Below are 23,784 nucleotides of genomic sequence, written 5' to 3' on the forward strand. Positions count from 1 at the left end.
TCAGTGACATTGTGACATATAAACGTACGCATTTTATTTGAATATTCTACCAGAAAGACACACATTTATAGATTGCAAGTAAAATTGATTCAATATCTACACAAATCATCATTAACCCATTGCACTTTTGTAGAATATTAACGTAGGCCTAGGAAAGCCTTCATCGTGCCATCGTCTAAATGAAATAAATAGCCTAGCCTACTAGTATGGAGATTCAAGTAAAACAACAATAAATAGTTAAAATACAATTAAGTTCCAACAATACTTCTAACACAAGTGTTAAAATAAATTAGCAAAAAAATAAACACAATGTAGCTTATTGGCGGTGGAATATTAAATTTGTGCATGCTTTTTATGGCCCTGAAGATAAGTGTCGAAATCGACAATTCCAGCTACAAATGTGTCAATCTATCTGCCTGAAGATGTGCGTCCTGAGAATGGCGGTGTGGGGAGTACTGTGTTGTGTGCTGTACATAGGTCATGTCTGAATCACACAGATCGTATTGTGGACTCTCTGGCACTTGCATGGAGCCATCGAGGTCAGAACACCCCACCTGAGACAGGTGATTGAGTCTGTACACAGGTGCTGGACCACCGTAGCTCTCGCCCGAAAACACGGAGTTTTCCTGAACACTGGACGTCATGTAATTGTAATTTGATGACTCCTGGTGGTCATACTGAGTCGAATTGAAGTATTTTTGTGGAGGGGAAAAAGTGGAATGTAGAGCATTAGGATAGGTGGTGTGTAAACCATAAACGCCATACTGAGACGTGTTGAAGGAGGTCAACATTTTATTGTCGTTTTGACGCATCGGGCCTGCTGGCAGGCACAAAGTTGGGCTTCCACTGGGCGAAGACTCTGAGGAGGAGGACACGGAGACACCTTTGAACTTATCGTCCTTTTTGTATTTCATCCGTCGATTCTGGAACCATATCTTGATCTGCCTCTCGGTAAGGTTGAGCAGGTTGGCCATCTCCACGCGCCGGGGGCGGCACAGGTAACGGTTGAAGTGGAACTCCTTTTCCAGCTCGACGAGTTGGGCACTGGTGTAGGCGGTGCGAGCCCTTTTGGACGCAGATGGTGCACCACCACCCGGGCTTTTCCCATGTCCGTGGCTCCCGTTTTCATCTAAATTGGACACGGGAGGAGAGCACAGGAAATATTATTATTAATTGGCTGAGTGAAATTGAACGCCACCTTTAATTAAAGTTGAAATGTGATCAAGGGCATTCTCCAACCGCCATCTCAGCCAGTTCAAACAGTTAGGAAATTGAAAGCACAGAAGCTCCAGAGGCTTGCATTTATGTCATTAGCACCCCACCCAAGATAGCGAATGTGTCTAGGTTGAATGTACCACCGTATTGGCTATGCATATACCACATGGCCCTGAGACAACCCCCCCCCCCCAACAAAAAAAAATCCACATTCACTACATTCCAGCCCTTATGATGTTAAAAACAATCTGGACTCCCAGTATAATTAATTTCTAATGTTAGGGTTTACTTTTTATGCAACCAATGCTACTGATAAGATGTAACAACGGTCATTAACCGCAATAAATCATAAAGTCACATGACTTGCACGCACCATTAACTGTAGGCCTATGCGCAGTAGGAGGGGGACTGCGTTTGACTTTCGAGTTTTGCCTGGACTCCTTCATCCAGGGGAAAACGTGATTGCCGACAGCTCGCTTGTTGTCATGGAAGGGGGAAGTAATTTCATCGCCTTCCTCCTCCTCCTCCTCCTCCAGCTCATCGTCGACCCCGTTTTGTAGCGAGAAGGAGCCTTCCAACCTCAGGGTCGACACAGCAGCAGAGCTTTGAAGGAGTCCAACTGGCGGGCAAGCGTTCAAGCAGCCCATGTACTGCTCCCCAGGTTCACCGTGTTGTTGGGAAGGGGCGCAGTTGTCAAAACACTGAAATGTGCAGCCGGCTCCCTCCGACTGTGCCGAGGCCTGGACGTGGCGAGGAGGCGCGTGAAGGAAGTCAAGTCCCTGGAGTGGTGGACCGTATGCCTCAAATCCCGGACAGTCGACGGCAGCGATGGTCGCTGCAGCCGTTTCCTGCATCTCCAGAGAGGTTTTCATCGGGTTGAAGCAGGGGAAAGGGGCCCGGCGGTGGAAAGACTAGAGCCTCTGAGGACACATCGCAGACACCAGATGTCACGTGACAGTCCCGTAGCCAAGGCCTCTTGGAGGGTGACCTGAAAGGTTAAAAGAAGCACAGAATGAGAAAGCTGGGCATAAATCCATCTTCGCCCCCTGAAAAGCCGCCTGACATGAATGGCGCCTTTCTTGGAGGGCTTGCAGATGCAGTGACAAATACCAAGACGAGATATTTGAGGCTTCCAGCACACCAAACAGATCCCAATGTTTTGACCCATATTTTTTGCTTTAGAAATTTGGATTGGTTTCTTTTTATAGCCTACATCAGAAGCAGGAAACGTATTGGTTTATTTAAGTGCTTAGCTGTGTGTTTAGCCATTTCTTGGCCACGTGTTTACACTAAACAATTGTTAAAAGTAATTGATGCAACGATTTAAAACCCTCTGTAGGCCTATATCATCACTATCCTATAAATGGTTATTACAGAATGGTAAAAATATAAATATATATTTTTTTTTCTGCACAACTGGGGTTAGTAAATTACCTGGAATAATTTGGATAGGCCTATCGATGTGTTACGCTTTCTTAACAGGGAATACATATTTACTTAGGCCTATATTTTTTCAAATCCTTTTAAGAAGCAGAAAAAGAGGGTATTGAAAAAGGTAAGAGTTGTACACGAAAGCACATATGCCTACTTAAGTTGCCATTTTACACCCTATTTATATAGCCTACCATAGAGCAGCCTTGAAAATGAACTGGGTTCACATTAATAGCCTACAAGAGGTTACATTTCACACACGTTTACAAACGTCAATCCCAGAGCAAAAGAACATGTAGTTTGTAAACACAAGGCATTAAATGTTGAAGAACAAATTTGCTGCGAGTAGCCTATTATTCTCAACCTGATTGAAAAAGAATTAAGGGAAAAAAACACACGCACACACAATACACCAAACGTCCAGTACCGTAGCCTTTTTATCAAGGGAGCAAACGAATATTGTTTTCAGAACAATCATATGAAATACAAAATAACCGGCAAAAAGACAAGGGTTATGCACTGATCAAGATATAGAGCGCATACAAAGGACGGCTATTGTGTGCGTAAAACAATCACATCGCCTCGAATCAAATGAGTTGTATTCCAACGATTCGCTTAAAATCTAGTTAACGACATAGCCGACAGAATTTACACAACCCCTTCCGTTCAAGGCATTGATAAATCACCATAGCCCATAGCTGTACTCTACTATTAAGAATATTTTAGCCCAACTTACCTTATCGCTTGAAAGGAAGAATGTCGCTTGCAAGACCTATTTTCCTCTAACAAGCAATATGCGACAGCTCACCTCCACTCATAGAAAACAATATCAAGCTTTTATAACCCACCGTGCGCCCATATTTTGCAGAGCACAAAAACAACGCATCCTACAATTTAGAAAGCCAGGCAGCCAATGCATGTTTGCAGCAGAATTCATGAATCCTTCAGTGCTCAATGGTCACGGATACGAGGTTAGCATCTTTAGCAGTCGCATCCTGGAGGTGCACAGACGCAGCTTTCCCTGATAGGCTATTCCCAGTGGAGCATTTCGCCTCTGAAAATAAACTTTCACATGCAGACATTTTCTCTGTATCGACAACCAACCCCAATTCTCCTCGGTTACTATTTAACCATGAAGACTGAGATTTTGTTAGGTAATAGGCTAGAGGAGGTTTAAAGTGGTGTTATCCAAGTCTACAGCCATCCATCATTGTCAGAGAAGGTCTGAGGCGCTGAGGCCAAGTAGGTTTTTTTCTGTTTCACCAGTACTGCCCAATACCTAAATTACTTTATTAAATAGCCTACCATTGGGCCATGTGCACAATACTGTATTGACAGCTGAGAAACTCAACTTGACTTCACTTACCAAAATCAACGTTGACTTTGTCCAGTCCAGGCAGTCTCCCTGGTAGACATATGAAACACCTAAAATCAAAACACAAGTACGGAATTAATCATCTAAACAAAAATCATGCCAACCAATAAAATAAATGTGGACTTGTGCAGTCAGTGTCATTGGTGTAAGATAAAAATATATGTGAAGTAAAATATGCGTCGTCTAAATAATTTACATGACCTACAAAGTGACAAAACAATTAAGTCACTCGGCAGAAAGCGTGTTTGGCTCGAAAGGCCACGGCATTAAATCCTCCATGTCAGTCGTTTACTGACAAATGTGTGCATACGCAAATGTGCTCAACCGTAAACAACAGACGAGGAGGCAAGATGTCCAGCCACATCTTAAACAGAACAAGATGCACAGCCAATGAACGAACAAGGAGGGTATGGAGTGTGATGCTGGCAGAAAACAGCATCTCCAAATCACTTTGACCAGAGAGTGGTCAGCTTGCACAGAGAGCTGAGTGTGTTACTTGTTTGAGGGCAGACATCACTGAACACCGAAGCGTAAGCAATCGATACTAATTGAGTAGTGAATCAGAACAAAAACAAATCAAATAGTATGGATGCTGCAAGGGCTACTATTGGGGCGTTATGAACCAAGTCCATAGATAGGGGAGTACTGTGCGTAATTTAACCATTCGCGGAATGTAGGGCCTCCATTCCAAGAACGCACGCGCCTGTGTATGTGTCACCCAACTAGCCATGCAGGTCACACCTCCCCATTCACTTTTCGTCATGAGCAGAGAGGTGTCACGTGACCCATAGGAACAGGCCTTCACATCACATCTGAAACTCAGAAGGAAGAAATGCACCGATGGCAAAATGGCCACAGCCACCACAAGCAGGACAATGCGGGGCATCTTTTGGTTGGCTGGGCTACAACTATCAGATTTCAGAAAACCTATCCTTGCAAGACATCCCACGCAACCTGTTTTTTTGTTCAGAGTGGCCTACACCCTTGTATAGGGTAATGTGTGACACACTTGAGATGCAAGGTGTTTCCCCCCATCTGCCTTTGGGTATTCGTGCATGATACTTCTAATCATTAGAGGCCCACATGAAAGGCTACCGCCGGTGTCTGCCTGCTTTGAATCAATTACTCTATTGGCTTGCAAGGCTTTGATCACCCATGTTGATCGCCATGTATGCCAATGAGTCCTTGTGCTTCTTAATTGAATTGCTGATTTTTGAAAGAAAAAAAGTGTTCATTTCTAATTGCATAGGAGACTGAGCAATAGGGTTTCAAACTATACGAGTTGGTTGAAATTGGGACGAATTAAGAGCTTTAATTTCCACACAGCAATGCAAATATTCCTTATATCTAAAAGGGGCAAACTGTCAAATTATTTATAGTTGATTTTGCTGGCTTTGATGACAAACTATAGCCCCATAGCTGCAGTAAAACCTGACAATTGGTTAAGCTGTATCGTACATCCAATGTGCTGCAAATAACATTCATAATGTGTCCAAAAATAGATTTCACTTTACGCATGGGAATATGTGAAACCACAAACATAGTATTGCATTCGTTCAGTTCGTTTCCCAAGTCAAGTCAAGTTGTTATTCCTATAGCTAGTGAAGCTCGCCTTTGAGTAGGCTATAAACAAATAGCATCAATGATTAACCAACAAGGCTATAGAAAAAAATCACCACACATGGATAAACTGTGGACGTATCTTAAATGAAAGGAAAACTAGTAATTCTAGTAAATATGACAAGTCTAAACTGACCATATAAAAGCACAACATTTATTCTATTCAATTATCAGTACTTTTAGTCCCACAATGTAGGCACCCACAGTATGAGGACAATAATGCAGAATTGACCTAAACGCGCAGAACGATGGTCATGTCGTATAAATCATTTTCCTGAAAAACGACTTCTCCCGCCTTAAGCCATAAACAACGTGCCTCGCTCACTCTCACAAACACCTAATAGTGAAGCAGCTCCAGCTCCACATAGCTCCAGACACCCGTTCAAGCATCACTATAAATCACCGCGACAACCTACTAAACACAAAAGATACCACTACTACTCCTACAATTACCCGCTTAAGTAGTGGATGAACTCTCTTTTTAACTGTTCTAAACAAGCAAGCCCCTACGGGCAAAAGCAAAATGGTTGACTCGATACATTAACTGAGCCATAATTCATGTACATGGTGAGGAGAGTATACTTACAGTGCTGCAGCTATCTGCTGTGTGTGCTGTGATTCCGCTGCAGGAGTATTACACTGCAAGCGTTTCTTTCATTGGCTTTTCTTTGCTTTGTCGAGATTTTTTAGTCCCCGAAAGAGGCGATTATAATAGCCCCGTCACAAGACAGGAAAACCGGGTCGGAGCATTTCCTAACGAATAGGCTACATATCTATTCTGCAACCTCTGCATCAATTATTTAATGAAACACGTGATCCTGCGCGGGGGATGGAGGAGCTTTCGCTTTGCAGCAATGGAGAAGGAAGGGGCAGAGTGGCACATCTTTTGATTCAGGAATCAGGCCCCATGTATGCTTTATATTACTGGATATAAACTAATTCGTACATTTATAATTGAATGATTTTATTCTACTGTACTGTACACATGGTAACTTAATTATACTCACCATTTATTTTACCAACAACGTTTAACAACATATGTGTGATTTATGATTTGTTTTATTACAGGGAAAGTGTGATGAATGTTAACAAACAATGATCATTCCGAATATTGCAAGATTTCTTTTGAAACATGTCAAATTCCATCCAACAACACAAACTGTTTTTTACATTGCATCTGAAGGGAACTGTGGGTAGAAGGCATATTGCACACAAGCACGCACATTAACATTTACTTAAATGTCTGTGTCCACTAGAAGCCAGGATTCAAACTTCTAACCAGATTCGGCCTCCAGAAACCACAATATCCAATTTTAGTGTAAAATGCGTTACTTTTGAGCGGTGCGTAATCTTCTCGCCATGAGTTACCAGGAAAACTAGCCTGCTTCAAATGTCCTTCATCACTCTGACATTAAAAAAAGTCGAGTGGCTTTATTAAATATTTATTTTATAAAGAATTACCTTTCTGCAGACAACTCCTCTCCCCGTGAATGAATCATGTTATCCAGGAATTGGGGTTGAAGTATATGGAGGAGAAACGAAGTCTTGCTCGATTCCGTGTGGCCAGGGTCCCTCCACATCTGTTGCTGCATGACAAAAGAACAGAAGAATTTTAATGAATCGGAGTGATTAATGATTTTTCTGTATAGTGCCCTCCTTGTTCCCAAAACTGGCCCCAGACAGCAACCGCGTGGTGCGGTCTATCAACCCTTTTCAAGACCCAGTCTACCGCATAGCCTATTTGAACAAAACAAGGATATTAAACTGATATTTATTTTATTTATTTATTTATTTAAAGTTTTGTGTAGTACAGTCATGATGTTGCATGCATATGGATAAGCTGGTTCTGAAATCTCACCATTACGCACCATATTCCACATGTTATAACGCAGAATTGGATAATGGCAAATAATTAATTTTGCTTTAAAAAAAAAAAAAAGTAGTGTATAGATACCCACTATAGGTTAAAGACAAATTGTGAGCCTATCCAAGTTGGGAAGTTTATTAGTTATGCGTATCCTCCCGCGTAAATCACACACCATTAAAACCGGTGTGATTTACAAGGCCCATAGATTGTCGCTGGCCGCGGAAGCCGTGTTTGTGTAATTAACTGTCATTACTGTAACCCATAGAGCCCCCTAACTGCTTCTTAAGTGTTTGTATATGACCCTATACCCTAACATAGCCAGAATGTTATGTGACTACAGCTAACTGCAAACTATACGTGACAGGTGTTAAAAGGGGCATTCGCAGACTGTCTGGGCCGTTAACATGTTAAAGTGCCACAATAGTTAATATATTGAGTGTTGGCTATATCGGCAAAGTATCCACAAAATAACAGATCATAATGGAATTGTCCCACCTCCACAGTGCGGCCTCACTTTATGTTACCTTCCAGCTCAAAGGAAAGGCATAACACGAATAATTCAAGGGCTATAACCAAAAAATGCCAAATGTGTTAAGTAGCCAAAAGTGGTGTCAACAGAAGTTATTTCAAGGGGCTAAGGTAAGTTTTACCATTTGTGACACCTCAAAACACATTCCGACAAATGCCTAGGCCTAATTCAGAGAGAAGGGCATTATGGCATACAGGTAAACCCATTGGTAACCTGTTACTGACATCTGACACTGGATAGCTTTTTTTTAAGTGCAACGCACCCTCTCGTTGGGTATTATTTGCAAATCAACACACATCCGCCCTGCAGACTTATGGTTTGACCAATAAAGTAGGCCCCTACTGCCCTGTATTCGCAGACAGCAATGTTAATGAGGTCTTCAATACCTATTGGCATGTTCAGTCAGCTGTTCATGTCTGGGCCATGGTCTGTCCAACTTCAGACAGCTTCTTATTGTACATCAGGGGCATTTATTTGAAAATGATTTGAACCAACCAACAGGCAAATGCTTAATAATAATAAAAACATATTAGTATTAGATCGCAGTAGAATAGCCCAATTGAAGGTAGGCCTATCCATGGTCACTCTACAAGGGGACTGAGTTGAGGTGGGGGATTCAGAGGCCTCGGTGCAAATGCAGGTGATGAAAATTAGGTAGGCCTACCATTTTCTATTGGGTGAAATACATGGCGACTTAAGCAATTTGTTTATCAGTGTTAAGAGACTGTATTGTGCCTCCTTTCCACTTCTGTTGTGTCTATGTTGTGACCTCTTGGTGAATCGATTTAAAAACTAGCTTTCTAAAAAATATTCACGAAAAATGACATGCTTAGTCATACAGTAGGCCTATACTGCTCTACAAAACGGCAGTGACTGCATTGTTGGCGAAAATGGGCTATTACGATTGTAATGATCTGTATATCAAAATATAAAGTAGGCCTACATTTACTCAGTTCGGAGCACTGCCCGTTAGCTTGGTATGAGAGTGTAATTCCCACTGTTAATCCCAGCATGCAAATATAGACGTGTGCTTTCTTTTCTCTAAAATGTACCGGTATTTAACAGGTCTATGCTTCACAATTCTTTAGTAGGGCTATGGCGTTACCCCCGAGACACCCAGAATTAATTCCACAAAATACATTGAATACAAATACATACTTGGCATTTCAGACGAGTCACTGATCAGTTTAAAATAAATTAATTGGGGTTCGCCACACTGAACCTAGGCCTACACCTGAGATTGTTGCTCTGTGACACGTACTCAAAATGGAAGCCTTTGAATGATTTGCAGATCCATCAGCGTCGCGTTTGTATCAACTACATACTCCCCAAGACACGAATTTGCGATTGTTCCATGGCTCACACAAATTCGGATCTACAGGGTATATATAGATGACGGCTTATCTCCGGGAAGCTTGTTTTCCTGCTGTCCATTTTGTCCATTCTGATTCGAGAGTTGGTAGTTGATGTGGAATGTGTGTGGTGTGTGCACAGATTCACTAGACCTCCACATCTCACCAGATTTAGGCTACTTGACATGACCTCTTCCATGATGTATGGGTGTATTGTATGTCCCTATGCTCCCAATGTATGTTCCTAAATCGCGTTGTTGTTGTCATTTTAACATTTAATTCACACCATTTTACCAACGCTTACAGACGACACAGTATAGCTGCAACCACACCTTTTACGAGCTATAGCATAGTAACAGGCATATCAGTGTGGCCATGCATGCATTTTGTACAAATTACGCACGCATAACGCAAATTGTGTCCGTGTTGCCCATTTTGCGCATTACATGGAGTCTCCGTTTAAAGCCACTCGACCAGATAGGCTTAACAGAGACCTCCATGACTGGACAAGGCTGTGTGTGGCTGACCTCTGATTCACCCCCTGCATGCCCCCTCCACGACGTCTGAAATATAGTGCCTCCTCTTTCGATGCCTGGTGACCGGGTAAACAAAGAAACCAAGGCAGCCAGCCTATTCCAAGAGCCAAAACAGAGCACCAGGCTGCAAAACTCGTTCCACTGCAAACACTGTCATTCAGTTCATTTTCGTAGCTCGCAGTGTGCATTCAAGTCAGCCTCTATATACAAATTTCGAACTCAAAAACCAGCTACATTAAAGGGACCCCCAGATATGATAGTTCTATTGTTTACCATCATTTGCCAAGCAGTCGACAATTTCACAATGACATCTAAATTCGGTGACCTCCAAATGAACCCGCGAGGAAGGCGAGAGACAGGGAATGCGCGCGCGCCCATCACAATCCTAAAAAGCCTAGGCTATATATATGAGTGAAATATTGACTTGAACAAAAACCTATTCAACTTGTGGCCTCAGAAATTTTGACTAATCGTGTATTATAGCCTACTCCCTTCATTTTTGAGTAAATCCTGTGGGAGGTAGGCTAGTGTTGAACTTACTGGAGTGCGAGGCACTCTCAAATCACGTAAACATGGTTGGCCACCAATCAGGGGTTATACATGCCAACGATCATATAAATCACCAAAAGTAAATATCTTTAAATGTTTTATTTACTTCAATATGATAGGCAAAAAGGAGAGAGCTTAAACCTCGTAAAAAAAAACACTACACATTGGAAGGCATAGGGCGATAGCGATGAAGTTGGTCTGAGGCGGGCTCTGCTGGTAGCGGGTAGCGTTGCATCAGTCTTCCGGACCAGGCAGCACTGCACAAAGCTGTCAAATGACACTGCACAGCGTTCTCCCTCATCTTCCCCTTGAGTTCAACTTCAAGGGCAACTCAAAATATTCAAATATGTGCCAATTTTGAAACTACAATAGCAATTACGCACAGTAGTTTCCTCCTCGCTGGAATCATATTCTTTAGATGTAACTCTTTAGAAATAATTGTGCTTCCATTAATTCAAGGCACGTCTCTAAACATTATCTGAACGCAGGCTACATCATGCAAAACTAAGATTAAGAATTTAATTGTGAATGGCAAATTCGCCAGCGACTTCACATCAACAACATTATACTGTTGAACGTCTCTCTCATATAAGTAATTGTTTATCAGATGTTGCCATACTCACCAATAAAATATATTCTAATTTTGGCAGTGAATAAATGCTAAATTAATTTTAGGTATAGGATCTGTTTGGAATTCTAGATTTTAAAAAAAAAAAACCTGATGAATCTCCTTAGAAGAACAATAACACTAACGTGCCACATAACACAGGCTACATCAAGCCCTGCCTTTAACCTACTATTGACCTGCTGAATAAACATTCTTGAGCGATTTGAATGACCTTGTTAGGAAATTGTACGCTTTCTACAATTTAGAACACCAACCACTCGAAATCTATCGTCAGACCTCGGCGGGAAAAGTCAAAACCAGCTGCCTTTCTGCCTTCCTCTTCGTGGTGTCGTTTTGGCTATCTGTAGTGAGTGTGTGCGTGCAGTGTCTGCGAGGTGCCACGGCTGCTGCGCTGAACAGAGCAGGCATGTGCACAGCACTGCACCCGTCTCCTGACCTCGCGCTGATCCCCGCTCCTATGAATAATTGATGAGCCTCGTGCACAGATTACCCCTATCAATATGCAAAACACATTATGCTGGTAAAATAGCGCTTTAATAGTTATGAATTGTGGAAGTGACTCCACCACGTAAACGTGCTGTACTGGGCACCTCATTTTTGGGTTTTGTTTGCCCTATAAGTCTTGATATAAGTGCTCCAAAAGCACAAACTAAAGACTTAGGATAGGGACTTTTACACACAATAACTAAATTCACTAATTATAACCTGGAGTTTTCACCTTTCCCACAAAGTCATGCGTTCAATTATCGCAATATTTTATCATAGGTGTTCCCAAAAACTGTGGCTTACAGTTTAGCAAACTAGTCATTACGCATAGTCAATGCTAGTCGAGAGACCACCTAAGCATGCAAAGTTTTGGCTGGTGAGAAGGTTAAAGATTGCTGAAAAGGTTGCCATGTTAAATATGCCATACATTAATTCCCAAATACCTACACTATAAAGTCGCGCATCATTACGCAGATTGTCACTCACCTAAAAGCCAAAGGGGAAAGGATGTGAGGCTTGTAAACTGGTCTGCATTATTTCCAAAGACAGGAGGACGCGGAGTTACCATGGCCTATGGCTAGTTAAGGTCAACAAATGCACCAGTCACACCCTGTGTGATGCCCCACCCAATGTCTTACACAGCAACAACATTAATATCGAGTTTCCAAAGTAGCTCAACTCTGCTATACGCGCCTTCACAGCATGCTCTGTGTCTAATTCCGCCGTGGCCTCCAGCGCACCTCCAACTTTGTCATTCATTTTAAAGAAGACAAATAGGACTCACAGGACAACAAAACTGATTGTAATGAATTTATACACATTACCATAAAACAGGTACTACTGAAATTACATATCTGGAGCAATGTATTGTGCATTGTTTCCATTTAGGCCTTCTGAACAACGTTTACGTTTTGTTTTCCTCGTAATATGATCAATAGACACCCCTGTTTTACAATTCAGCTACACCACAAATGAACCAATTTGTCTAACCATATCAGGCAAAAGCGCGCACTTACTTTGGGAGTAGTCAGGTCCATATTTGCTATGTGTACACCTTTCGCACCCCAGTCGCTCAGTCAGTATTTCCCAAGCTTTAACTTCCCCGACTGCCCAAGTCAAGGGACCACGAGGACAACTGAAACGTTCACAGTCTACATCCTTTTAGAATCCCGTCGAAGCAGTTAAACCGTCGCTTACATTCAAGAATGTGAATTATGTCGCACATCGTCAACTCCCCAAAACCATAAAACTAACTTTATGGACCTCACGTGACTTTGGGGAGCTACCGAGGGCTATATGGTGGGACTTGAGGGCGAATTCCTGATCCACCGGGCATGTAAATGTTACAAGCATGTCATACACATTTATGACGGGCTAATATGTGGACCCAGGCCATAACGGGCCCTCGTTGTTTTGCTAAGGCATACATGACTAGGGAAAACAGACAGAAGCATTCATCCTGTGCACTGGTCAATTTAAGGTAAGTCCATAGGCTTAACGTTTGTGTTGTTGGCATACGACTATATGATTATTTTTTTTTACATGACTGCAGATTTCCTCAACACAAAACAAAACATATCTAGTAGGTTTACTATATAGATGCAAGGGTCCCAATAGAACGCCATACCTTGCCATAAGTTAACTTCCACCACACAAAACACACACACACACACACACACACACACACACACACACACACACACACACACACACACACACACACAGCAAAACATTGGAATTCCTGCAATAGTGTAAAATCAAAATGGTAAAAAGTTAACACTAAAATCCAAAAGGGGACTACAAACTTTTTCTTGTTGCACCAGAGCGATAAAGTCGCCCTAGCAGAGAGCGCAGAAGCAGGATACTCAAAGATCAAAACATTTAGTGACAGAAAGAAACTTTATTTTCACCAAACTAAGTCAGCGATACTAATGTTAAGATACAAATACAAAGACCCTATGGGCAAAAAATGACATTTTTCTCAACATAACTTCTGCCATCACAAAACATTTAACCATTCACTTTGCGCACTAGGCCTACAAATAACATATTGGTCACATTGAAACTTTTTTTTTTTAAACACAGTTGGTTCCTTGATGGAAACATTTGGCCAAGTTCATTACTGCAATGCAAAATAGTTTACTACACAAATGTATTTGATGGAAAGACAGAGCTTAAACCTTTACGGCATTTTTCTGATAGGAAGAAATGGGGGGTATGCGCATATTGCATTGAACACCACAGAAACATCGAAGGCTGGAATCATACACTGTAGCTCCTACGCAAGCTTTATGCAGTGGTCCATAGAAGTTATTTTTTATGTTCAATTTCTTTTAACGGTTAAAAGTAGAATGAGATGGAAGACTGTACACTGTACAACGGGTCAATTTTGAATACGTTACACACATCTAAATGTCTCACATAGGACATGCTCACTGCACGAAAGTATAAACCTGGCACATGACATTTGCACTATATATGACAATATTTATGCTATTGTGGCTTCATCTTTTTTTCTTCAAAATCATAAGAGCTATGAGAATACTTAACAACACTATTTGTGCATCATCAAGACCACATTGGAAATTGGATGTCGTCTCATGACCACAACATGCCGATGAGTGCAGGGGCAGTTTGCAGTATCACGGCTGGGGAGAGAAAACACTTCAACTCCACGTTAGCGACTGTCAGTTCTGGAAAGCGCTACCAGCCGTAGCGAGACTCATGCTTTTCAGTTTGTTGTCCTTCTTCCATTTCATCCGCCGATTCTGGAACCAAATTTTAATTTGCCTCTCCGACAGGCACAGCGCGTGGGCTATCTCTATCCTCCTCCTCCGGGTTAGGTACCGATTAAAATGGAACTCTTTCTCCAGCTCGAGTGTCTGGTAGCGGGTGTACGCGGTTCGGGCCCGTTTCCCGTCAGGTCCAGTCATATCTACATGGCAAGGACAACAATAAGGCAACGTGATGAGAAGACAACATTATTTAGCTGACTATCCCCGTCAACCAAAATGTTACGCGACTGTTAGACCCCAAATTGAACGAGCGGACAAAGCGCACTCTATTAAGGCGCTTCTACGTAGGCTACACTGACTGTCCCTATACCTTGCAAGAGATAACATACAACATATAAAGCATGAGGAGCTTTTGAATTTGACACGACTTTCTCAATATAGAACCTGAAAATCTTTCTCCTAGGCTGCTCCAAGCTCTAACCCCTGAATTGCCCCGTCTCTCTTTGTTGTCACGCTTGTCACACACTTACTACTCCTGTAGTAGGCTATTTGACTTTTCTCCCCATTAAATATCATAGCCGTAACTCAGAAAAGCCCCAAAGATGGTTTATGTGTCATGGTTTCTTAAGTGAATTTTCAATTTTCTCACATCGAGTTCACATGTAGGCTATAGCCTAGTTTGATTTATGACACCTTCGATAAATCTAGACCGTTTGCAACAATAACCGACTAAGAAACACTAACACACAAATCAATAGCAAAGGAGTATTGTTTAGAGAGATATATACCATGGCTAATGTGCAGTTTCCGCATCCAAGGGAATATTTGAGGCGTTTGCCCATCGCTGGGTGTTGTGGTGGATGTGGCGATAGATTCTTGTTTCTGCGCCCGGGGAGTGGGGTTGGCAGCGCCGTGTGCGCTTTCCTCGGTTTCGGAGGAGACGCTGGTGTCCTCGATTTCAGCAAACTGTGTGCTACTGTTGTTGGTAAGACTGCCGCTGTTTTTAAGGTTGTTGTTGTTGACTGTGACTGTGCTCTGGTCAGACGTGGTGGAGGGTCCCTTCAGATCCAAGGTGTCGGTGTTGGCACAAGGCAGGGGATCTGGAGAGGCGAGCGAACAGCTCGGCGGTCTGTAGCGGGTGTCCGGGCCCGCGTTCTGGAAACTACGGGAATTGTCTCCGGCTGCAGCCCCGAAATGCCCATTGCCGTTTGAGCGATTTACACTTAGGTCTATTCCATTGTAGTTATAGCCGAAGGAGCCCGAGTGCATGGTGGCGGTGTCCCTGTACGAAGCGTTCATAGCGCCGTTAGTCCCATAATTTAGCAACTGATAGTCGGAGCCATTTGGATAGCGCCCTGCGAACGAGTTTAGAAAATAAGAACTCATTTGGTTATTTTTAAGCTCTTGATTTGTAGATCTTGGTCGTTATAATCCCGTGCTGGACGATTTATGATGTAATAATGAATTATAGCAATGTACTGTACTTCGTTTTTGCCATGTATGCGCCCAAATATGGGAGTGCGTTTAGGAATCACGTGCCTTTGTTGACCAGTCGTAAATTCTCTCTGATGACTTCAAGAGGTAATTCATGCTCTATGGTTACAAATGATGACGAAATGATGATCGTTAGGTTCAACTCAATGGTGCCTCCCCACTGCGCGCCGTGATCCATGTTAGCAGACAGCGTCACCTACTGGACAAAACGGGTTCTTCTGGCCCCTTGTGAAAAATACCTGCAGAATTTTCATGCCTTGTTTTTATTGCTCAGCAGCAGTGCGTCATAAAATTAAAATAGGCCATTATTAAAACGATTATACCTCTGATCTGGTTTTAAGCACTTGTATAGCCATAAATATAAACTCGGGCTGATATTGGTGGGTCTGAAACAACATAGCCAGGTATTCGAGAGCCTAGAATCTTACATGCGCCACAGGCTGCAGTGACATTATGGGGCAAAACATTTTATATATTACGACTACCTCTACAGATAACACTCTTAACACCTAAGAGCAGCCCACAGTATGGTTAATGTCTAAATACAAGACTTGTCTAAAAAGACAAGTATTATACAGGGGTAGAAGTAACAGTGGATAGGAGTTGTGCGTCAGTTTGAGGTCCAAATTCTTTGGCATGGCCAAAACGGCTTGATACAAAATAACCACATGCATACAGGCCCAGTCTAAAGCCGTAGCCTATCTCATTACAATCTGCCATGATATCAAACACAGCTGACTACAATGAAAACACAAACTACGACATTTGAAATGTCAAGCAGCATGTGGATGTAAGCCTGAGCGACTGTTGTTATTGGAGGTCGCCATTCACTGCATCTAGATTTTCTTTTATGTAAAAGTTTTCACTGAACACACACAATTTCACTATTCGGTATGAATGCACGTTTTTATTGGCAAAAATGACTGCTGACACAGATCACGCTATTTCAAAGTTACATTTAGCTACAAGGACACATGGCAAAGAAATAATAATAAATAAATCATTATACAAAACATTTCAAATAGAGGTGCAAAATATCATCCCACGAGCAGCGCGCGAGATAATCCATTACAGTATGTAGTCTGCCTGGCATGAACAAAGTTCAAAAATGTGCACGAGCTGATTTAGTGACTCTTTGTCCATACATTTCTTTATCTAGACTATTGACAAAACAACAATCACAGGAAAATAAAATAGAAAAACAGAATAGTAAAATATAAGCTATTGGCAGTTTAGGTAGTTTCCACAAGCCAGCCAAGAACCTCTGGATTCCAAGACAAGTTTTACGAAAGAAAGCCAAATGTTCTAAGCATTGTAAATGTTCTGTCACGAGAGAGCCTTTTGTCGTATTTCTTTGACAGGCCTAGCCTTTCTTAAACTGGTAGTAACATTTCCTTTTTTTAGTTAGGTCACATCAAGCACATTGTAAATTAAATTATGGAATTACTGATTCCCTTGAATGATATCAGTTCATATCCCCCCCTTCATTATTTATTCCTTCTTCGAGTCGCCGTCCTCATCCTCCTCGCCGGATTTGGTTGAGTTTATGACTTTGTTTTCCTTTTTCCACTTCATCCTGCGATTTTGGAACCAGATCTTGATCTGGCGTTCCGTTAGGCAGAGAGCGTGCGAGATCTCAATCCTGCGTCGGCGGGTTAGGTAGCGGTTGAAATGGAACTCCTTCTCCAGCTCGAGCGTCTGGAAGCGCGTGTACGTCTGACGACCCCTGCGGCCAGTGTGACCCGAGGGCCCTGTCAAAAAAAACGGGGGGAGAAAGATAATACGTCTCATGTAAACATATGGCCAAACCTTATGGACTGTATTGACGGCCATGCATTAACTTGTCATCTTAATTGGAAACCTCGCATTGCTCATATCATATAATCCACATTTCAATAAATGCGTAAATTGACCATAACATTTCAAGCGCAAATCAAGAAGTGAAGTGGGTGGAATAGGAAATGGACGGTGTCTTAAACTCACACCTGCAGGATATGCCACTGTGTTTGGGGAAATTACTAGTTTTCATCCCTTTTCCCAAAAGGAAATATAAAAGGACGCCACATCAGCTGTCCTTGTTTGAACATGTTTATAATGGAAACCACCTCTACGTTCACGATCATAACATGTTCAGGAACACAAATATGAACATGCTGAAAGGTATTGCCATGGTTTTCACTTACCGTTACAAGAGTTCATTCGCTGCATCCAGGGGTAAACTGGAGTGCACAACTTGTCATCGCTGCCCGGGTATCTGTCTACGCTCTGCTCCGTGCAGTCCGTCTTGCACTGCTCCTGCGTTAACACTAGCGGATGCTCTTCCAGACCCGCAAGCGTACAGGAGCGCTCAGCGTCTCGGTAAAAAGTACTCGTGTAGTCGGTGGCGCCAGCCGTAGTCCGCCCGTAAACCCCCGTACCTTGCTGGTAGTAGGAGGAAGGGTAAACCTTATCTTGGACATTGGAGGCTCCGTACGTGCCACTGGGATAGTGCCTTAAAGGATCTGTGTATCCAGAGGAGTAGAGTGGTATCTGACCCAAGAAGGAGTCCTGTCCTCCGGGGAGAGAGACGGGAAAAGTTGAGTTTACAAAATAGGAACTCATTGGACAGCCAGGCCTATTGTCCGCGTGTTATGATTTGTTGTGTTTTATAGTCCAAGTGGTTTTTGCCATTACTTTATCGGAGATTTGGTTTTAGCCGAAGGGGGGGTGGCGAGGTGCCAATGTGGGACCGAGAGCAACTATACCATCTGATCAGTGGCTAACCAATGGCGAGCGCTTGTGGTAACACAACAGCACCCAAGGGGAGTCGCTTTTTTTCCTTCGCTTGAAATCCCCAGAGTCCGTCAGACTTTCCCCCCTCTGTATTCCCATTTGAGTACACAGCTTAGAATTTATACCCAAATTCTCAAAATCTAAAGGGCGCATTTTACGCATTTCGTTAAGATCACAAATACCACCATATAATGGGATATTGCTAAACATACCTGGGCATATACTCTTTTGAATAATTAATAACAATGGCAAGGGGAACCCAATAAAATGTAAATATAGCCTACTTGAGAAATATGGTGCATATGCCCCATTAGGCTATTATGTTGAGAAAACGAGTAAGACCTCATTAGAGTTTCAAAATATTAGCATTTCTGAGAAACCAAATGGCTCCCCCAAAAGTCTAATACGCACACATCATCATCCACCAGCGCACCCAGTCATGCGCGTGCACGAGCGCGTACAGGTTTGACCTTTCAACGCCGTAGTCTCAAGATTGTAGGCTAAGAAAATACCAAATGTCGTTTGGTTTTCGTTTTGTTCCACATTATAATCTGATGTTTTTGCAAATACTTGACGGTCCACTGCAGACTGTTCCACTGACAGGATTACCACTTTGTTTATATATATAACGTCACTTCCACAGTGAAAACAGTTGAAAAAAATACAGTGTTAGTTCAACTCTTAGAGAGTCTATTCAACATCTTCACGAGTGTATTTAGTCTGAGAGTACTATCTACGTGTTGAATTAACACTGCGTTCAACCGTGCAGGGAAATGGCTGAGGTTTTGGATAAACCCGTGCATTCAAAATAGATAGCCTAAGGTTATTAACAGCATAATGTGTAGTATGTAATGTGTAATGTAATTTGTATGACCACACGAAGTTGCTTTGGACAGTCGTTTTTTGCCATATGACCATTAGTCATCCGATAGCAAACTATTCCCACTAAAACACACTCGCATGAGGCTCTTGGCCTTGGATTGACATGGCCAGGAACTCTGATTACTACAGTGTCTAATTGTTATCTTCACACTTTCAGCATAAACGATGGAGTATCCCTGGATTGCTGGTGGAGCTCCCTGCAACTAAGGCCCTTAGGTCCCTCAGAACATCGACCGATTCTGGACCGCTTGAAATTTCCTGAAACTTCGTCAATACGCACAGCTAACAAAGCAATAATTGGTATTGCTTATGAAGATCCTTCTGTGAGTAGTTCAATGAATATGAATTCTATTGACATTCGGAAGATGTTACAATAGGCTACAATTAGAAATATGTGCATTCTGGAAATTATTTCTGAAGATTTTATAATACAGGAGAAATATGTGCATTCTGGATATGATTTTGTGTCTTTAGCCTACGTCTAAACAAGTGCATCCGGAGCATAAATTGTCCCACTTTATGATACATTATTGGGGTAAAATAAGATTGTTTTAAAAAATAATTTGAGTGACAAAATTCCATTGTAAACTATCCATTTGCAGACCTGTCTTAATCTCAATGCTTTGAAAACTAATAAACGGTATGTTTACCAAATGCACTGAATGTACTTCAACTGCCTGTGTCTTTTCTGCTTTTCTTTTTTTTTAAACTCTGCCTTTCCAGCACACATTGTCTCTTAGTGGTGCATTTGGAGACGCGCGTAAAAACGAAGACAGGAGCCACAAATCTGACTCTCACAAAACCTGACCTGTGACGCTGACCTTTCTGAACGTTGCAGTCATACAAAGTGCAATTTGGACTCTGGTGATGTGAGTTTTTTTGTGCCATTCTAAATAACACAAACAACTCCATTTTGAAACATCAATTAGGTTCAGATATAGGCCTAGCCTTCAAATCAGAATGACACGCAAACGATTTTCGTTAAATATTCATGTTGGAACGAACTTCAGTTTAAATAAAAGGTAGCGCCTTAAAATACGGTGGGTTTTTTTAATACTGAGGGGGGGGGGGTTCTAGGGAAGGGCACCACCAACCACCACCCCCAGCTGCAATGCAGCTAGGCAGAGCAGAGCAGACGCGTAATACGGTCAATTGATTGAGATGAAAAGGCCAGAAACAAAAAGGAAAATGAGAGAGGTCCCGAAGAGCCCAGGTTTCCCAGGATATGGGCTGTATATCAACCCCACTGCGGACACACTAACAATCCAGCCCTCTGCATTCCCCAGTTTTACAACCCCTGCATTCACTGCAGCAAGCTGGGCTATCGCAACTGGCTGGCACCCCCTACGCTGACGCTCTCAACTCCTCCAGCTGGTACTAACAATCAAGCGCACTTCCAAAGCATAGACGCAATCTCTCTCATTGCAGGCTCTCTCGGTCTCCCTCCCTCTCTCATAGCTCGCCCTATCCCACCCTCAGTTCCTGAATCTCAGACACTGCACTACCCAACATGGTCGCTAGATGGTCTCACAGAGTAAGAAATCAAGAGACACAGCCCCAGAAAGCAGGGAGACGTGTAAGGACAACATTTCTCCCTCTCATCCTAATTGCAAAACAAAGGGGTGCTTGTAATGTGAGCATATCCAGAACAAGATGAATATGATTTTTTTGCTATGCTTCCCATTTCATCTTAATTACTAAGTACAGTCCTCGTTACACTAAATAGACATTTAGATTGTGCCCATCCACTGAGTTGCTGCATTCGTCATGAAGAATGTCCTATTACCCATCGATTCACAGATGCCTGACAAAATGGAGATTGTTTTCAACTTGGCATACCACGGAGATTTATTCTGCGCAAGGCGATAACGAAAACACCATTTATTTATTATCCATTTCCACAACACAACATGTGTTAATGCAGAAAGTCGATATTCCTTCTCTGACGAATGTGAACACATACCGCACACCAACATGAAATTAATAACAAAATATGGCCCAGGTCTTTGTGCAATGCCAGACCGTACCTACAAGCTGCATAGATGTGTAAGGCACGTGGCACACTCAACAAAAAACATGAAGGAATAATAATCAGAATGAGAAACAATTCGTGAGAAATGCGAAAAGTACATGCCCAGGTTTGCGTATCCAATGCAAAACTACCAAAAAGCCTCTGATACGAGGAGCGCCATGGACGCCATTAGGAGGCATCAAGGTGAAAGCACAGCACCATCATCAACCAGGTTGTACATGGCCAGTTCCAGTCTTTTCTGATGGCGCTGCCATCTTGTGACTGATATCTCCGCACACTCACAAGCAACACCAACAAATCGATAATGCATGGTACCTGCATTCTGGTCAAAATCGCTCAAAGTAACAGTTTCCAAGCTGATTAAAAACCCATCAGCCAGTATTACGCACAGACAGGATTATTTAAAAGACACTCGTTGGGAAGTTTCATTCTCATTACAAAACACACATTTTATATAGGCCTAATCATCATTTGCCACAAAATTAACTGGTTGAGGCCTTTATCAACGATGTAAAGGCAATACATTCTTTAAATCATTTGCGTAAAAACAGCAAGTCCAGAAACCTAACCGCTGATAATTTGCCGTTCATCGAGTTACCATGGAGCCTACCTTTGTTGGTAATTTCTCATCTGTCGAGGGGGTCCTCCACACGACGCGACTGGCTCTCCGCCCTTCATGGTAGCGCGTTGTTATCAAGTTTCGATGCTAATACAACATTATAAACATATTAGGAAGAACCAAAGAGTTGGATGAAAAATGAGCAAAGCTTTCAGTGACGTCCTGACACTTTGAACGCCGCACGGAATCGGAAATCCTAATCACTTGCTTCATTAGCATGGCGCGAGAGGCTGGGGCGCTTCATCCATCTCATCGACTTCAGCACGTAAAGCCTAAACTAACGCACATTCACAATGCATAATTTGAACGAAAGAAACCAGACCTAAGAAAACAGAGGTGTTAGACACTGTGGCGTGGTCTAAGAATGCTGCAATATAACCAACCACTTGGGATATCATAAAAAGTTCATGTTCACGGCAGGCTGGCCACATGACCCAGCCGCAGCCAATCCAAGAGCGGATCCACTCATAAAGTTCTATCACAAAGTTGTAAATTTTCATAAACAACCGGGAATTTATAGCATTTCTTCATGAGTGCATTAGCAGCAATTCTGTCGACGCCATCTTTACTTGCGTAAAACAAGAAGGAAATATTGGAAATATAAGCTTATAAAACATTTTCCAGGGTTGGTGTAGCCTACCAAATGTAGAGTCAAAGCAAAGGAACCTTTGTTTACATGTTGTGCTTCTACGCTACAAAACACAGGAGTATAATGATTAAATTTAAAGATCCCATTTGTATTTATTTATTTAATTCATAAGGACAAGCCCTTTGCGTTATCCTTAGGAATACCGCATTATGCTGAATGCTGGAATTGGGCGCCCTTATGGTCTGGATAGGCCTTGGGTGAATTTTAAATAAATAGGCAAATATTTTGCGATACATCGGGATATCCTTTAGCAATGCACATATTGTCTTCCACATTGAACAAAGGTAGAATGAAGCTTACATTATTCAATCTTCATCGAGTTATTAAGACATCCGATGTTTGGCTCGTGTGTTCCAGGGTTTTGGTGTTCTTAGGAAATACAAAGATACCTCAAGAAATCTGCGCTACACTGACACAAAGGGTTCCGTTTCCCTTTTTGTTGTTTTTAAGCAACTACATCCGACTTTTATTGATGCTGTAAAACCATAAACAACCAGGCCAATTCAACGGATTTCCGACGGCGCGTCTGGCGGGACGTTGTCTATGGAAGTAAGATCTTACATCTCCTTTTTAATTTCGTGGATTTGTATGTATTGTGCATCTTCCAAAAGCAGGGGACCACGCACAGGCAATGTACAATATTTAATTTACCTCACATGGTGACATAGGATTGTCATGGAATCTGGAAAACATTCTAAATAGGGTCACTCCATTGCTTTCGAATGCCAAAAGGTGAAAAGCAGAAATGTTGCCCATTTTCGTTTGGGTTGGTGAAACCACTTTAAATCCAGTAGGCCTATTTTTGTCTGATCTTATGTCCTTTTGACTGTACAATCACATTCCTACATAGCCTATTTTCATATTCTTTAGATTCACAAGGCATATGCATGTCGCAGTGCATAAACAGTTACCAAACGCACCGCGATGCGTTCTCTATGGTCCATTAATGAATAAGATGTTAGTACATTTTGTTTTGAAATTTTGAATTTCTTCTTGAACGTGGCCTATTTGGC

The 23,784-nt window shown here is 42.2% G+C and overlaps 3 protein-coding genes and 1 long non-coding RNA gene across 4 annotated transcripts; 1 reads left to right on the top strand and 3 right to left on the bottom strand.

The window, feature by feature from the left end:
• LOC134467769 (homeobox protein Hox-B3a-like) lies at positions 1–22,461 on the bottom strand. Its single transcript, XM_063221675.1, has 5 exons — positions 22,114–22,461; positions 7,103–7,227; positions 4,013–4,071; positions 1,589–2,203; positions 1–1,129 (listed from the first exon to the last, which is right to left on the bottom strand). Exons 4-5 carry the CDS (start codon positions 2,085–2,087, stop codon positions 393–395), a joined length of 1,236 nt encoding a protein of 411 aa, XP_063077745.1. The 5' UTR covers positions 2,088–2,203; positions 4,013–4,071; positions 7,103–7,227; positions 22,114–22,461; the 3' UTR covers positions 1–392.
• hoxb5b (homeobox B5b) lies at positions 13,515–15,709 on the bottom strand. The gene is made up of 2 exons (XM_063221125.1): positions 15,112–15,709; positions 13,515–14,523 (listed from the first exon to the last, which is right to left on the bottom strand). Exons 1-2 carry the CDS (start codon positions 15,707–15,709, stop codon positions 14,276–14,278), a joined length of 846 nt encoding a protein of 281 aa, XP_063077195.1. The 3' UTR covers positions 13,515–14,275.
• LOC134467772 (uncharacterized) lies at positions 15,811–20,396 on the top strand. The gene is made up of 3 exons (XR_010038647.1): positions 15,811–15,904; positions 19,629–19,794; positions 20,195–20,396. It is a non-coding gene; the product is annotated as an uncharacterized LOC134467772 (long non-coding RNA).
• Positions 16,763–18,418, bottom strand: hoxb6b (homeobox B6b). Its single transcript, XM_063221676.1, has 2 exons — positions 18,001–18,418; positions 16,763–17,568 (listed from the first exon to the last, which is right to left on the bottom strand). The coding sequence occupies exons 1-2, from the start codon at positions 18,416–18,418 to the stop codon at positions 17,309–17,311; spliced, it is 678 nt and encodes a 225-aa protein (XP_063077746.1). The 3' UTR covers positions 16,763–17,308.
• Positions 22,462–23,784: the final 1,323 nt, after the last annotated feature.

This window comes from Engraulis encrasicolus, chromosome 17 (assembly GCF_034702125.1).
Source record: "Engraulis encrasicolus isolate BLACKSEA-1 chromosome 17, IST_EnEncr_1.0, whole genome shotgun sequence".
Taxonomy (NCBI): Eukaryota; Metazoa; Chordata; class Actinopteri; order Clupeiformes; family Engraulidae; genus Engraulis; species Engraulis encrasicolus.

Bases quoted from the DNA above. Each gene is read 5' to 3' on its own strand.
- hoxb5b (XM_063221125.1), bottom strand. From the start codon at position 15,709: ATGAGTTCTTATTTTCTAAACTCGTTCGCAGGGCGCTATCCAAATGGC. The intron at 14,524-15,111 runs GTATATATCTCT...CTTGCCATGTAG, and splicing joins GAAACTGCACATTAGCCATG to ATATGACTGGACCTGACGGG.
- hoxb6b (XM_063221676.1), bottom strand. From the start codon at position 18,418: ATGAGTTCCTATTTTGTAAACTCAACTTTTCCCGTCTCTCTCCCCGGA. The intron at 17,569-18,000 runs GTAAGTGAAAAC...TTTTTTTGACAG, and splicing joins GCGAATGAACTCTTGTAACG to GGCCCTCGGGTCACACTGGC.
- LOC134467769 (XM_063221675.1), bottom strand. From the start codon at position 2,087: ATGAAAACCTCTCTGGAGATGCAGGAAACGGCTGCAGCGACCATCGCT. The intron at 1,130-1,588 runs GTGCGTGCAAGT...TGTCCAATTTAG, and splicing joins GCATAGGCCTACAGTTAATG to ATGAAAACGGGAGCCACGGA.